Here is a 12,330-nt window from a genome sequence, read left to right as displayed (position 1 = left end):
GTATTCCTTTCCCCTGTTCTTGTCAATCGTTCCCCAATGCTCTCTCTGAAACTCTCTACAATCTCTGGTTCTTTCAGTTTATCCAGGTCCCATCTCCTTAAATTACTACCTTTTTGCTGTTTCTTCAGTTTTAATCTGCAGTACATAACCAATAAATTGTGGTCAGAATCCACATCTGCCCCTGGGAACGTCTTACAATTTAAAACCTGGTTCCTAAATCTCTGTCTTACCATTATATAGTCTATGTGGAACCTTCGAATATCTCCAGGCCTCTTCCACCTATACAACCTTCTTTCGTGATTCTTAAACCAAGTGTTAGCTATGATTAAGTTATGCTCCGTGCAAAATTCTACCAGGCGGCTTCCTCTTTCATTCCTTACCCCTAATCTATATTCACCTACCACTTCCTTTTCCTACTATCGAATTCTAGTCCCCGATGACTACTAAATTTTCGCCTCCCTTAACTATTTGGATAATTTCTTTTATCGCATCGTACCCATATACTTCGTCATCTGCGGACTTAGCTGGCGTATAAACTTGTACTATTGTGGTAGGTGTGAGCTTCGTGTCTATCTTGGCCACAATAATGCGTTCACTATGCTATTCATAGTAGCTTATCCACGTTCCTATTTTTTACTCATATTAAACCAACCACTGCATTACCTTTATTTGATTTTGTATTTATAACCCTTTATTCACCTGACCAGAAGTCTTGTTCATCCCGCCACCGAACTTCACTAATCTCAATGTATCTTTCCCTTTCTAAGTTTTCTAACGTACCTGCCCGGTTAAGGGATCTGACATTCCAAGCTCCGTTCTGTTGAACTCCAGTTTTGTTTCTCCTGATAATGACGCGCTCGTGTGTAGTCCCCGCCCGGAGATCCGAATGGAGAACTATTTTACCTTCAGAATGTTTTATCCAAGAGGATTCCACCATCATTTAACCATACAGAAGAGCTGCATGCCCTCAGGAAAAATTACGGTTGCAGTTTCCCATTGCTTTCAGCGGTTCGCAGTACCAGCACAGCAAGGCCGTTTTGATTGAAGTTACAAAGCCAGATCAGTCAACCATCCAGAATGTTCCCCTGCAACTACTGAAAAGGCTGTTGCCCCTCTTCAGGAACCACACGTTTATCTGACCTCTCAACAGATACCCCTCCGTTGTGGTTGCATCTACGATACAACTCTCTGTACCACTGAAGCACGTAAGCCTTCTCATCAGTGGCAAGGTCCATGGTTCAAGACGGAGGAGGATAGGTGACTTAGTATGTTCAAAATGCATAAATCAACGTGGTTGAAACCTTTTTCGTATTTTGGACCATGTGTATGTTTTGATTTGTTCGACAAGAGCCTTTCCTCTAGTATGTTGCCACCATTTAGAGAATCTGTAGACATCTTCATCGTCTAATAACTTGATGGTGAGCTTACGATGTTAGGAAGCAGTTACAGTGATTTCACAATATTCTTTTACCGTATACGCTCTGTGAGCTATTCTGGTTACCCTTATCACCATTTAACATTTCTTGTCACATACTTGGTAAGGATCTCTACGAATGTCAAAATGTTTAGTGTTCACCAGAGATGCGCATATTGGAATCTTAAAAAGGACCTTCTTTTACCCAGCGCCATCATCGGTAAACCAACCTACCTCTTTGACTGGTCCGTATTCTTTCCTATAATCACATCAGAAGGGGCATACCTCATTTGTTCCATTGTCCGCCTCCGTAGCTCAGCGGTAACGTTACCACCTACCACGCAAGGGGCCCAAGGTTTGATTCCCGGCGTGGGACTGGGTGTTGTGTGTCCTTCATCATCATTGACACGCAAGCCGCCGAAGTGGCGTCCACTAAAAAAAAAAAGACTTGCGATACGACGGCAGAATCCCGAAAGGGATATCCCGACCATTAAATGCCATACTATCATTTCATTTGTTCCATTATTCGCAGTGCCTTCAACTCAAAGATGCATTACATATTCATTATTCTCCATGTTATGCATGCAGTTTACCAGTATCGTTCGACATATGACTTGGGTTACAAAACGTGAAACGAACCACATAGTGAATTAGGTATTCGGACGGACAGTACACGAAGATGAGAACCATTGAAAGGGCTTTATTCCAGGAATAAAGTCCTTTAAAAATGCTGTCTCTGTAACGAAGTTGCAAAAACATAAAATTTGGAGGAAGGCCCTTCCAAACACGACTACAACGACTATAAAAGTGAGGTGAGAAAGGTTTAGTAATACTTATCTAGGTAGCAATGTGTGATTGTTGTTGCCGAGAATGAGCACTTAGTTTGGTAGTCGAGTAGAGTCAGTGCTGGCCCAGCACTGAAATTGGTAATTTGTTTGTAATGTGATTATTCAGTCTACATTTGTGCACTTGAGACTTTCAGTGTGGAAAAATCGATGTTGTATGGCGTCATGCAGAATATTGATTAACTGTGCATATTTAAAAGTGTCTGCTATGTGTTGTGCTTTTCCTAATTAATTGTAAAGTTTGTGATCCGCCAACAACAACTTTTCTTCATGGAACCCGCCATTATCTACTTCCTTACATTATCAGTCATCAGGTTAATTATCTTTTAACTGATGGATCAGTGGGAGGTAGCACCATCGTCGTAAAATAGCTCGCACCTACCGGTAGTGTTTTGTGCCGAGATACCTGTACACAGTTCAGAGCAGGGACGGTCAGGATTTCTCCAGTCACGCAGCCCTCTGGCTCTCTCACCTGGCTGCACGCTTCCCCCAGTGCCACGCCATGCTTCTGAGCGTGAGAAGAAGCTAGAGGGGGAAAATGTGAACTATATTTAAATGGCAATGCAGTAGCACTACATCTGACGTGATTTCATACTTCAATTTTCTCATCAACACGGATCACAAACAAAACGAATTTTGAGTATTATTCAATTATTAACGGTGAACTCAAGACGTAATATAATCTTTGTCCGGCAGAGGCTGTCGGCTCACAGACAGACACTCAGAGTGCCACGTAATGGCCACTTATTTTGTTTCATAATCGAGAAAAGGACTCGGCACTCATACGCCGATCGAAATATTTTATCATGTTTAGAGCCTCATTACACAGACGTGTAAACTTTTCTAGAGCAAAACAACTTAGATCTCCTATATAGTTTTAACATAAAGTAAGTTTCGTTTTAAATGGGAATGACACCGCAGTTCTGTCACTTCCATCTAGATAAGCACAATGGCACTTTAAGCTAAAATGGCAAAAAGTCTTGAAAACTGCTCGAAAACAAAATTTTAGGAAACTCTCCTCGCAGTTTTTTGAAGGCTACAATGATTTTTTCAAACATGGCTTTTTCTTTAAGGTCAGTGAGCAAGCTCAGAGATCGTGTTTATTTTTTTTTTCGTAATTTGACCCTGTGCGATTTTTCTAAACTGCACACCCATAATATCAGAAATAAGTTGTTTCTCACCTTGCACTATCTTACTGTGGTCAGCCTGCTGTCAAGTGTACTTAAAATGCGACGTCTGCAATCGATACTCGACGTATTAATTTTAGTATTTGCTCTAATTTTCCTTCATAAAGTTAAGAACAGCTGGTCTTGAATCGAAAAATAGTTCTAGGTATGCCCCTTGATTTACTAATGTACTTCGCAGGCATACATGAAGTCTCCATACTCTTCCTTCAGTTCCATCGAAAATTGTTGCAACTGACAATGGCCGTTTCTGAAATGCTTCCACGCTTGGCCCGAAAGTGAATGATCATGCACTTCTATTGCAACTTTCCTCCATCAGATCCCGCTCACTTTTGTAGACACACGTCTCCGTAACTTCAGACAGATTATAAATGACCCTACAGCTCTTTAAATGACACTTGACTCTGTTTTTAACCATACAGAATACTTTATCCCGAACTTAAATCTGTTCCTCTGTCCTAAATTATGAGCCTTAATAATGAACGATTGCTGCTTCCGTAATTAACCTGTGAAGAATTACTAAAAAATCTACTTACATAATTACTGGCTAAAAACTATATAAAAATAATGTTCCATTGTACCTAGCAACTTACACAGTGAAATAAGAACATAGTTTCTGCCACAAAACTGCCTTTATGTAGAAGGAATTGTTCTAAGTTATTATAATCAGTGTTGAACGAGTGGGAGCATATGGATCGTCAGTGATTGTCCTGACATGAGTGTAAAAGTGAATGTGTTTTTATTCTTCTGGTCGTACAGCTGCATTACATTTGGTTTTTAGTTACTGTGTTGAGAGTAATTCGGTGTTGTGCTTCATCGTTGCAAAGACTTGTGTTCATTTAAATACCATTTATATGAAAAGGTTTTAACATAATTTGTTTGCTTTGTTTTTATAAATTTATGTGCGAAATATTTTGGAGGGGATAATTTCATACGATTTTTGTTCCTCATTGTGTTACTACGTAATGGTGAAAGGCAGGGAAACAACTACTCCCAATATCAGCATTATTACGTTCCGTACTTGTGGGTGGGAAATTGAAACAAATGTGTGTCGCTGTACAGCAGTACTTTTCGGTTTCTACACACAGGTGTAGCATATGATATTAAACTTTTCTGTTAGATTAGCGTTACTTTAACACAGTCATTCTTTTGTTACGTCAGCTAATCGTTTCAGTGGAAATTTCAAAATTAATTCGTATGGTAGGTGCTGATTTAAACGTTGTTCGAGAGATGTTTCACTACAAACGCCAGTCTTTCGTTTCATGTCTTTGGGTGTACAACATCGGCTACATGCAATGTGTGTAGTGAGGGAGAAACGATTGCTCCACTTGCCACTCACGCTTATGCTGGAACATGTCCGACGCTATATCATTAACAAATATACGAGAAACTTTATGCTCGAAGTTGCTTGAAATTAACGTGGTAAACTGAGGTGGTAGACATTTTTAGCAACTTGTAGTATATCCCCTTGTGAAGACTAAAGTCATCGTGTAAATTCGTCGCTGGTCATTGAGAAACTTCTTCTCTTGAACTATAGCTCCCACACTCCCTAGCAGATTTGTACGTACAGTATTTGGAGGTGAAATACTGGAGCTTAAATCCGAAAGAATGAAGCAATGAGACACTTCTGATCGACTTGTGGAAAATGAATATTTCAGAAATGCCTCATGACTGCATTCGAAACTGCCATCATGAAATACGCAGGTTAGCTGTTCCACGCGGAGAGTGAAAATGTGGTGAAAACTTGCTTACGGACCTGGAACCAGATGGTAAATCTGTAATGTTCAGAAAAAAAGCAGTCGTCAGGATTCTGTATGACAGATATTCAGGGTAAAAATTATTGAACTGCATGAAATAAAATCGTCGTAACTTCTGAACGGATTGCCTTAGGGCGTTAAACTGCACGGTTAGCCGCTTGACGTGATGGGAATTAGTGTGTGCCTGCATAGTTTGGTTTAGCGACGAAACTCACTTTTATTTGGATGGGTTCGTCAACAAGCAAAACTGGAGCATTGGGGGGACTGAGAATCCGCATTTCGCGATCGAGAAGTCTCTTCACCCTCAGTCGCGGACTGTGTGGTGTTCAGTGTTCAGTCAGGAAATAACCGGTGCAATATTCCTTGACTGAACAGTGACTAGGTAACGTTATGTGAAGATTTTGGAAGATGTTTTCATCCCCATTATCCAAAGTGACCCTGATTTCGACAAGGTGTGACCAATGCAAGATAGAGTTCGACCCAGTCGAAGTAGCAGAGTGTTTGATGTCCTGGAGGAGCACTTTGAGATGGCATTCTGGCTCTGGGGTACGCAGGGGCCCCTGGCATGAGCCTCGATTGGTCGTCATATTCTCCTGATCTGAACACATGCGACTCCTTTTTGTGGTGCTATATTAAAGACAAGGGACACAGCAATAACCCCAAAACCATTTCTGAGATGAAAACAGCCATTCTGGAGGTCATCGACGGCATCGATGTTCTGATACTTTCGCTATTGGGCTGCGCTACATCGTCGCCAGTGATGGCAGGCATATCAAACATGTAATAACCTAAATCCGAATATATTTAATATTTACATTGCGGGCTTTCAAAAAAATAATGCGGTGGTGTGGCCCTCAACTACGTACCCATTGACTCAGAGTTGAAATATTGAAAGTTTTGACTGGTTTCGTTGTCTAGGTGTTGGGATACATAGCTGTCGCATTACGCACCAAATACTGCTGAGTCTTCAATATACAATATGAATATGCACATGAATCGAATCGTCGAAGGTCCCTATCACTCAGCAATTGAGAATTTTGAATGTGACCGAAATTTATAAATGACAGATTGCAATTAAATAAAAGTTTCAGGTACTATTTTTAACGACTTTAAATGAGGAGTACGATAGCAGAAGTACCTTTAAGAATGCCCTTTATTACTGCAAAACACTTACTGGTATCGATGGTCCTGCAACTAAATAAAATATAAATTGAATAACATGGAAACAATGGATTCCTGTATCACCTAATTAGTTATGAACAACAACATAGGTCGCGAGATATTCACTTCTAAATGCATACTACGTCTTCACTCCAGAAGCCACAGCAATCTCACAAGCGCACAGGTTGGTACTACGAAATATTTCTATCTCCCACGACCATGGGCAAACAGCTCAACACTCTCCAAGTATTTCCTACGACCGCCTGTCGCGCCTTCGCTTCCAGCACCCCTTGTCCTGTCCAGCACCCCTCCCCCACTTCCATCCAGCCTCCCCATTGACGAGTGCTGTGATTGGCTAGAGAGCTTGTGCCATTTCTTCAAGCCAACGCACACTCACAAACATCTTGAAACACATACGAAATACTGGATTTACATTTAAATAACTTGAAATTAAATAAATATTCCTATGGCTGGATCATAAAGAAGCTCTAACGCACGTTATTAAATACGTAAACTAATCAAATAAACATATATCAAAGGAATAGAAACGAAAGGTAGGCCAGTAGTCTAATGTCTCCGTGTTTTCTAAAATACAGTAAATATTTAAACAATTTCTTCATGAATAGTATATATCGGATATAAACAAAGACATAGACGAATAAATATATTTAGAAGCATGCTGCTACCGTTTTTTCGTGTAACCGTGGAATACTTATGGCCTGATGCGATCAATAGCAATTGGCCACCTTGACGTCCGGAAACTCATGTACTATTGAAGTTACATGCCTGTAATTCATACCAATTTAGGTTTACACTAATAGCTCTCTAAAGACACGTCGATCGACAAAATCGGACGAACCATTTAGATTTTGGAAATTCGTTGCTGGGTGTTACTTGTATAATTTACAGTCAGACACTAAACTTTAAACTAATAAAGATATTGAAAATCTGATTACACCATCAGAATCTTCATGCAAATAATGGTACTCTACATGTTTCTTTTTAAGGTATCATGATTCCTCTGGCTATTATTAATTTCTACATGAACTGTGAAATGTCTGCCATCATTTTTTTCACGAGGTCCGCCATCTTTGGCGCTCCCGGCATACACACCTCCTTCATCGAAACAGAACCCATTCCTCGTCACAGCGTCAACATGGAATTCCCGGCCACGCGGTCGGCCTGGACCACGTGCTGGGGCCTCCCACGCCTCCTGCTCCTGCTCATGGTCGGCACCACGTGCTGTTGACCAGCCGCACCTGCCTAGAGTCCCCAGCGCAGCCACACCAACTCAGAACTTACAATATTTTCAGGGCGCCGCAACTCGTCCGTTACCTCACAACATGTTGAATAAAGTGTGTGCACCCGTAGTCTGTAACTAATTTACGTTTTTTTTTCCATATACCTCAATAACTCTGACGCTGTGCTTGCACGTGGATCAGGAAAATTATGTATACATTCCATGTTTAAGAGAAGCGTGGCAGAATAATCAACTGCTTCAAGGCATTTTATCATTTTACTGCAAGTGGGAGTGTTGTATGTTCCAAAGTAATTATAAATAATCTTGTAGAGAAAGTAGTGTTAGTGTTCAGTACCTGGGGTTGTGACTGAGTGTGGACGGGGTTGTGGTGCAACAAACTACACAGCATGGTGTCTTTCAGAATGCAAAATGTATTAGGTACTTGTGCTCAACTGTTTACATATATATATATGTTCAAATTAAGATGGTGGCGTGGTGTCGGCGTTCTCGAAATCCTCCCACGGCACGGCCATGTTCTTGTAGATGTCTGCGATGACTTTCGCCGAAGCCTTCTGCGTCCTGGGTCTCTCTGGATCGTCGTAGTCCACGGAGTGCAGCCCGAACTTCAGTCTGTGGAAAAGTGCTGAGCGTTATGATTACCCCTACAAAGAGCGTGCGGCGTGAATCACGGAATTTAAAAAGGAAACCATCCAAAAACTGAGGGTTACACATTTGGAAATTACAAATTACAGGAAAAGACATAATTATTGCTGGAATGAAAATTAAATGGAGGTGGATGGGAGAAGTAGCGCATTGGAAGTGTGATAGATGGACCACAGAGGTTCTGTAAAGAATTCTGAACCTACTGCATCTACATCTGCATCTATACTGATGAAATTATCCTGATCATGTCTTCACTGTCCCTGCACAACTTATACATAAGGGTTTGTAGTGTATCCCTAGATTCCTCACTTGATAATATTATTTGAAAATTGTTCAGGTTCTTCGGCCGCTTGGTGAAGCCAATCGACGCGGCTTCAAACCCAAATATGTTTTACTAATGAAAATCACCGTGAAAGTACGCATTCGTACAAGATTTGGACGTTTACTTTGATCTTATTATCGCTTACAAACCGCTGGCCGACAAGAAACTTCTTGAGATGAAAAACAAGGTGAATACTGGATTTATCATTGTTCCCAGCAAAAGGAATCAGGAAGCGTTATCGTTACGCTTGAGGTGAACGGTCGTGCGTTGTCATTCACGAAAAGGATACTACAAGTCAGTAATCCATGTCATTTTTTCTGTCACGTGCCGCAACTTTTTCAATGGGTCACGGTTAGCTGTAGCGTTTATTGTTGTATCTCGTTCCATCCAGTCCACTAGTTAAATTGCTTGAAAGGCTCGAAACACAGTGCAATGATTTTTCTTGAAGAAAGACGTGGCTTTGCTTTATTGGATGCCTTTCATCCATAGTTCACAGTATATCATGTGAGAAAAGCGCAAGCTTAGTTTCGCATGAGCGATGCGTTCTAAGGCCATGCTGATTCGTGCACATAAGCTTCTCAACCTCTAGTAAGTTTATTATATTCGAAGTGAGAGTATGTTCAAGGTTTCTCCAGCAAACAGAAGTTAGGGATATTGGTCTGTAACTTTTCGGGTCCGATCTCTTACCTTTCTTAGATACTGGAGCGTAACACTGTAAAAACTCCAGGGCTGCTCCAATGCGTTTCTGTTTTAGAACGTCAGTAGTTTTTCGTACCCACCGTGCACACAGTTTTGTGGTGCAAATGTTGAGCCACAGTCATGTTTACTAAAGACAGCGAAATGTTTTGAAAATGCATTGACAAAACATAATTCGTTACCCGCCTACTGCAACAAACTTGTTTGTCGATGCAGCGCACCACTCATACGGTGATCAACGACGGGCATCCACTGCTTTCCTCCGCGTGGTTATTTCCCTTCCTTCCTTAACCATCCTAATCCACTTTCGCGCCACAGCTTCACTTCTCACGTTGTCCTCGAAAGTTTCACTTGCCTGACGATAAATTTCACAAGATCGAACATTTCTCGCACTCAAAAACTTGATAATGTCTCTAAGTTCAGGCTGGCAGCCCGGACCATTGTTCTAAGCATAATCACCGACAAATAATGAGTGCAGACGTTAACGTAATGAAAGAATATGGCTAAGCTACCTCTTTCTCGAGTTTAAGGATGTAACTGAACATGTGTAACTATGGTGCAGTCAGATGTGCGCGAGATACGCGCAAACGTCACATGCTTTCCGGATCAGCTCTATATGAGACAGCATCATGGTTGCCTACGATAAGGCAAAGAAAAATGACCTTTGTTTAGCTGTGGGTGTCAAATGGGTCATGGTGTATGTAGGCAGGGCAACACAGAACACTCACTGAGTTCTGAGAAAAATTGTAGTAATATATTAGAACATCAGCATGAAAAGTGCAGCTGAAGTTTCCTGGGAGGGTTCTGCAGATAATAAGAGCTTAAGAAATGGACAAAATACAGCAATGGATAGGAAAAGCTCTGTTATCTCATCACCTCGACACAAATTCGAGATCAAAGATGATGTATATCAGCGCAGAGATGCTCCTACAAGCAGCATGTGGAAACAGGTAGTACCGGGATAGTAACGGTGGATTGATGGTGCGACAGTGCACTGGTCTTAGTGTATCTAGCACATCTGGCTATGGGAAATGAAAGAGATGATTCCAGGAAAAATTTACAAGACACATTTCAGGGCCATACAGTGATCGAAATACGCGAAATGTTGCACATATCTGCTATGTGGTTTCATCTTGCTCTGCATTCTTAGGTCACTAGTACCGACGATACTCACGAGTATCCATTCATCCACTCCAGGTTGTCGATCAGACTCCAGTGCGTGTAGCCAATCATTGGTACACCATCTTCGTTGATGGCGCGCAAGATAGCTGACACGTAGCCCTGCAATATACAAGAGTTTCATCATAATATCATTAAAATATATCAATGGCTACACTGCAATTAAGTGAGGTTTGGATGCTATTCATTTTTATTAAACTGTGCTGTGGTGTGAAAAACCGAGTGATTGGCATAGCGCTTGCTAAACATGTTTGGATATTACCAGAAATTACAATATGGCGAAAGTATTACGTTCAAAGATCCCCATCAACATTTACCACTGTGTACTTAAGCGGTGAGACTAATTTGTACATTGAAGGCGTAATTATTGACTAATGGAACGTGATTGTCACTGCTGAGGTGCGAAATCATAAGCTCGATGAAGGATCAGTGGTTCGAAATGTGGGACAAGAGGACGCAATCAGTGAAGTCAGTTGCCTGGCCAAGGCGTGACTGCTCCCAGTCACTGACACGTGACAAAAGCTATCTATTTCGCTGCCCTTCGATTGATCGGTATCGTATTTCACGGAAGAGACATGTGCTGTGTAAACACCAGTGAGATCCATCTTGAAAGAGCGCACCTTTTTGTCATTGAGAGGGTAGTTAATTTTTTGACTGGGTACTCGTCCACTGTTTGAGTCAGATGACCATTTTTTTAAATTTTTCTTCGGGTAATCAGCTGTTTTTTGAGATACTAGCACGAAATAGTTAATAAAAATAGTTAACAGTCACGTTGAAAGTAAATAATGCTGTAGTCATTTGCACAATTTTGGACACCATTTTGTGAAGCTATCGACTTAAAACATTTCTTTTGCTGTTTTTCTTCTTTTACTTTTCGTTTTGGTCATTTGAGAACCACATCACTTCGGATGAGCTCATTTTCTGTAATTCTTTTTTATCCCTAAGTTCCATTATTTCGATCACATACTCTGAAACTTTCTTCAGCCTTGTGGTCATTCTGTTTTGGTTCTGGGTCTAATTGAGTTCTGGAAACCGATGCCAATCTCAGTTTTTGGTTTGAAAGTCACCCTGTCGAAAATCCGTTTCCCGTATTCCCTTTTCTGCAAATCCCTCTGTACTTTTGTTCTCTTGTTCACGGGAAACAGCATTCTGATGTATCAATCTCTCGCAGTCTGTTCTAAGGACACGCGCGAAATCCTCACTCCTTGGTTCACAGATCTTGTATTCTGTATTGAACGTCCTCTGTTTTTCGAGCTCCCAACATCCTCCTGAGAATCCTTCGTTCCGCAGGTTCAGCCCTCCTAAGCAGTCCTCTTCTTACAAGGGCCAGACTTTCTCCTTTGTAAAAGGCTCTTGGATCATTCACTGTCTGGCTGTCTTAATTTTGCATTTATCGAAATACTCTTCTTCTTTTGCTCATTGATCGCCCTTTCTTATAGTCTGAAGTTGTTTCCAAATAATACCGTCAAATTATTATGTGTCTTAGGTCCAAAGAACCATTAAAATAAACAGATGTGTTAATTGCCACAAAAAGGAAGAGTTGGTCCCACGTTTCTAATTCTGCCATACAGTGAACCCTTAAATAATGGTTGGCTAGCAGAATATTTCCTATAAAGATGATGGCACCATGGAATTTAGTTGCTACCACTTGTTGGCGATAGCAGAGGATTTAGAATGTGTGCAATCATTCAGAAGGCAGCAGAGGAAAAAAGTAACAGAATATGTCGTCAAGCGAGCCAAAATATTAACGTTTTCCGATTACTTTATACATATTAAACTGTGTAGTCTGATACTACTTCCATTCCTTATGATTTCGGTTGATCATCTCAATAGTCCTCAGAGTTCACACGTAACTTACATATTTGTTTT

General features: G+C 41.0%; 1 protein-coding gene across 1 annotated transcript in view; it reads right to left on the bottom strand.

Annotated features, from left to right (window-relative positions):
- Positions 1 to 8,080: 8,080 nt before the first annotated feature.
- The window catches only part of LOC126412570 (lactase/phlorizin hydrolase-like), a 176,053-nt gene continuing 171,803 nt past the window's right edge, over positions 8,081 to 12,330 (bottom strand). Inside the window, exons 21-22 of the mRNA XM_050082214.1 lie at positions 10,457 to 10,563; positions 8,081 to 8,231 (exon numbers count right to left, since the gene is read on the bottom strand). Coding sequence (XP_049938171.1) covers positions 8,081 to 8,231; positions 10,457 to 10,563 — 258 coding nt within the window. The remainder of the gene's footprint in view (positions 8,232 to 10,456; positions 10,564 to 12,330) is intronic.

Source organism: Schistocerca serialis, chromosome 7, assembly GCF_023864345.2.
Source record: "Schistocerca serialis cubense isolate TAMUIC-IGC-003099 chromosome 7, iqSchSeri2.2, whole genome shotgun sequence".
Lineage (NCBI taxonomy): Eukaryota > Metazoa > Arthropoda > Insecta > Orthoptera > Acrididae > Schistocerca > Schistocerca serialis.
The sequence above is the reverse complement of the archived record's forward strand: the minus strand, read 5'-3'. Positions and strand labels throughout refer to the sequence as shown.